Source organism: Austrofundulus limnaeus, unplaced genomic scaffold (assembly GCF_001266775.1).
Source record: "Austrofundulus limnaeus strain Quisiro unplaced genomic scaffold, Austrofundulus_limnaeus-1.0 Scaffold243, whole genome shotgun sequence".
Classification (NCBI taxonomy): Eukaryota; Metazoa; Chordata; class Actinopteri; order Cyprinodontiformes; family Rivulidae; genus Austrofundulus; species Austrofundulus limnaeus.
Genome location: NW_013952645.1, coordinates 228,671 through 232,452, shown reverse-complemented (window position 1 = coordinate 232,452; position 3,782 = coordinate 228,671). Strand labels below are relative to the sequence as shown.

General features: G+C 40.1%; 1 protein-coding gene across 2 annotated transcripts in view; it reads right to left on the bottom strand.

Moving 5' to 3' along the window:
• The window catches only part of LOC106525824 (LIM domain-binding protein 3), a 99,051-nt gene that overhangs the window by 75,832 nt on the left and 19,437 nt on the right, over positions 1-3,782 (bottom strand). For both annotated transcript variants that reach the window (XM_014020169.1, XM_014020168.1), the window contains exon 2: positions 2,830-3,014. In XM_014020169.1, coding sequence (XP_013875623.1) covers positions 2,830-2,925 — 96 coding nt within the window. In that variant the 5' untranslated portion in view covers positions 2,926-3,014. The remainder of the gene's footprint in view (positions 1-2,829; positions 3,015-3,782) is intronic.

The window sequence follows — 3,782 nt, the reverse complement described above, 5'->3', positions numbered from 1 at the left end:
AAGCAGTAATAATCTACAAACTATAACTCAGCAGCTGAAAGTAAACCAGTCTGTCAGGACCAACCAGGCCACTTTTTCTCCCCAGTCTGCCTCTGCTGGAAGGTGTGTTTATCACGGTAGATCTGGTGTAAACCTAACACTGCAGTTCAGAAAAAGAACATTGTGCTAACATTCAAACATGGTGATGGTCCTGGTCTGCTTTGCTGCTTCTAGACAACTTGATTGATGAAGCCATGAATTCTGCTTTCCACCATCAGTTTTAGTCCTTGGGCCAGGGTCAAAAATTTGGTATCATGAAAAATATCTATTTGTAACGTGCTTTTTGGCTAGCTACACGTCTGAGGTATATGAAAATGTATGATGAAGCTGTATAGGATTACCCCTCAAATAAGAGTTGAGGACCTATTTGGAAAACCTAATTCAAACAACGTAACATACACCATCCAAACCCTTTAAAATTATATTTTCATATTTTCTACTATAGTCTATCACTACTTAGCCTGGTAAAAACCAGCCCCTTGTTCTTTGCTTTGCTTCTGGACTCTTGGCTATTGAGAAATGATTTCATGCTGGAGGCGTGAACTCTGTTGAAGTTTAAAACGACTGGATCTGATTTACCCAATCACTAGTGTTTGGCCGTGACCCATGTAGAGCACCAGCTCCACCGTGAAGGATGCTAAGCTAAGGAGCTAACAGGAAATTGCTAACCAAGAGAGAAGTACTGAGCAGAATGAGGTGGCTGGAAATGAGGCTTTGTCATACAAATTTTATTTAATTTGGAAGCCTTGTCAATATGGACTGGCTTCATTTACTTCCTTTGCTGCCATTGGTAAACTACTGGCAGACGAACGGCGCAGAAAATAGACGTCGTCGTTCAAAACTCCTCCTTCTTTTTGCTGATTGGTTAAAATTCTACCTGAAAAATCCTTGTCTTTGGGAGAAATCTCAGACGGAGTAGAAAAGGGAGATTATGAATTGAAGTAAATGGCCAGGCTAATAACTACACATTTTAAATCTTGATTCATTTCATTGTAAGCAGTTTTGCTTGGATTCTGCAGCAACAGAACAAAGATCTGAAGTTCAGCGGCAACATTTCACAACCATTGCGAAAAACTAATCACAAGCTATTAGAAATGCCACAAAGGACGACACAACCAGGTTTTAAATTTAGAGCAATTCCTTTTTCACATCGAGCCAGGCTGGTTTGGATACAATGGCCTTTTTGACTTAAAGTGCTGGTGACATGAATCTTTTAAAGACAAATATAAAGGCATTATTGGACAGATAATATCAATAACATATTGCAAATATAAATCCCCACTGCTGAGATGAACAGTTATTGAGATATTTGCATTTGAAGTACCAGGAAGTGATGTCAAAGGGGAATGCCTGCAAGGATTAAAGCATTGATAAAATGGTTAAGGACACAGACTGTAGAGAAGAATCTGATGTTTCTTTAGATTATTTTGAGTCACTATCAGAGAGATGAAGACAAATCAGAAGTCAAATAATACTGTTTCAATGAACAAAGAACAAGATAATTTTCTTTCTTAAATAGTTCCCCTTTGAGGTCACTTCCTGTTTCACTTTGGCTGATCCAAGTTCAAAATAAAGTATGCATTTATGTGTTCAAATGGGTAAAAATCACATTTTATGCAAGGTTTCTTATGTAAAAAATATGTTTTCTTTGACCTTTTGTATACGATGGACAGGCATGTCACAAGCACTTTAAGACCTTAGTTTCAAAATTGTGATCTTGTAGGTCGTTCTGACCCCAGAATCCATATTGTGTTTACTCAGGTTTTCTTTGTCTGATTTTAGTGTCAACATGTCCAATTTAAAAATCTGAAAGAGGAAAAACACTTCTTCATAGCAGCATAATTTTATTTCTTGAATCTGAAATATATTCCAGTAAGAAATGAACAAAACCATTTGGACAAAAGCAACACAGGGATTCTGAAATGACTACAAACACAACAGCTGTGTGGTTTCTGGTAGTTTTAGCTTTTTCATTCAGAAAATCACCCACTTGTTGTGACCACCAGAAGACCACAGAGGCGACAGACATAAAAACCTGACCATCTGAGCAGGTTTGAGAGCAGCTAGGGGCCTGAAATCACCTCGCAGAGGGTCAACCGTGTCAGCATCTCAGCAGCGACAGATTCTCCTGTGAGCTCAGACAGAAGGTTTTTCTCTCCATCTATTCAGAGACAAGGCTCTGAAAACCAAAACCAGCTCCAGTTTTAGACCTGCAGCTCTGCTTTCAGGGGCTGCTGGGGGGCCACATGGATCAGGCCTGAATCAGACACTGACAAAAGCTTCTGCGACAAAAACTGCAACAACAGAATCAAAGAGACACCAGGAAAATTTAAAGCAACGAGTCACAGTTTTAAACTGAGTGACTCAAAAATGAATCAAAATGTGACTACTTTTTGAAGGGTTTTGTCTTTTTTTTTTCTTTTTTCTTAAACTTTCAAGAAAAAACAGCAGTAAATGACAAAAACAACAAAAATAGGAAAATTCACTAAAAAAGTTCTGAGCAGTATGTTTTTTTATACATGAAGAAGATATTTGGGAATAATCATATTACTGATAAATGTAATTTTAAATGAAATAAAATGAAAGCAGAAATTTTATGAGACCCTTAACTCTTTAGCCACCAGAATGTCAGGCCTCATTCATTCTGTTTATATTCTCCCATCCCTGTTTTTTTTTAAACTTTCAGGTTCAGACAGAATCATGAGGCAATGAACACATGAAAGAAAAAAAAACTGCAGTGTGAACAGAAAACAAGCAAAGACCAAAACAAAAAACGTATAAGTTTCTTACCCTGGAGATGGTCAGAGGCATGTTGAAGTCCTTCCCCCCCTGCAGCCTGAAGCCCCAGGGCCCAGGGCCCGGCAGAGTCACGGTGTAGGCACTCATTCTTCCACACAACTAAAGAGGATCCTCCAAACTCACAGCAGATCTCTGACTGACACCCTCACTGGGATGGAGAGACAGGATGGGGGGCTCTGAAAGAGGACAGAAGGGAAATGAGGAGAAAGAGTAAAAAAAACCACTGAAATGAAAGAAGAAGAACCTGCCTGCTCGCAGCTGAAGTGACAGCCTAAGAATAGACAGAGATAGCACTGTGGCATTGTAGGAGGGGGAGAATGGGGTGAGGAAGGAGGAAGGAGGGGGGGTGTTGGGCTTATATGGCGTGAAAGGGGACACCTGGTATGCCAGGCATCGCCGTGATTCACCGGGTTAATATAGACCCAGAAGATTCTTTCAGAGCCCCCCTCCCACTCATCTCATCCTGCAGCGTACAGGGTCTTCCTCGGACCCAATCAGAACCCAAGCCAGGAAACGTCTTGTTATCTCTGCGGCGATAAAGCCTCAACCTAAAGGCCATGAGCTGAGAGCTTCTGATAGCTGAAAGGTCAGCAGCAGCAGCAGCAGGCGACACATCAGTCTGCAAACCTAAACCATCGGCCATTTTACTCCTAAATCACACTGAGAAGATCCTTTATTCACCCAGCAGGAAACATGAAACACCACAGATTTCAGTTTTTATGAGACAAGTCAAAATTCAAACAAGTATGAACAAATAATTTACAAATTATTTATATTTTTTTATGTTGGCAAGTAGGAAATCATGCCTGAAAATCAAAAAGAAAAAAATAAGTAGGTCCTCTGGACGGGTTCTTCTTTAGTGAAACGTTTCGTCTCTCCTCCAAGAGACTTCTTCAGTCTGATGAGTTTCAGGTGAATTCAACCTTATAAGCACTGCCTCCACA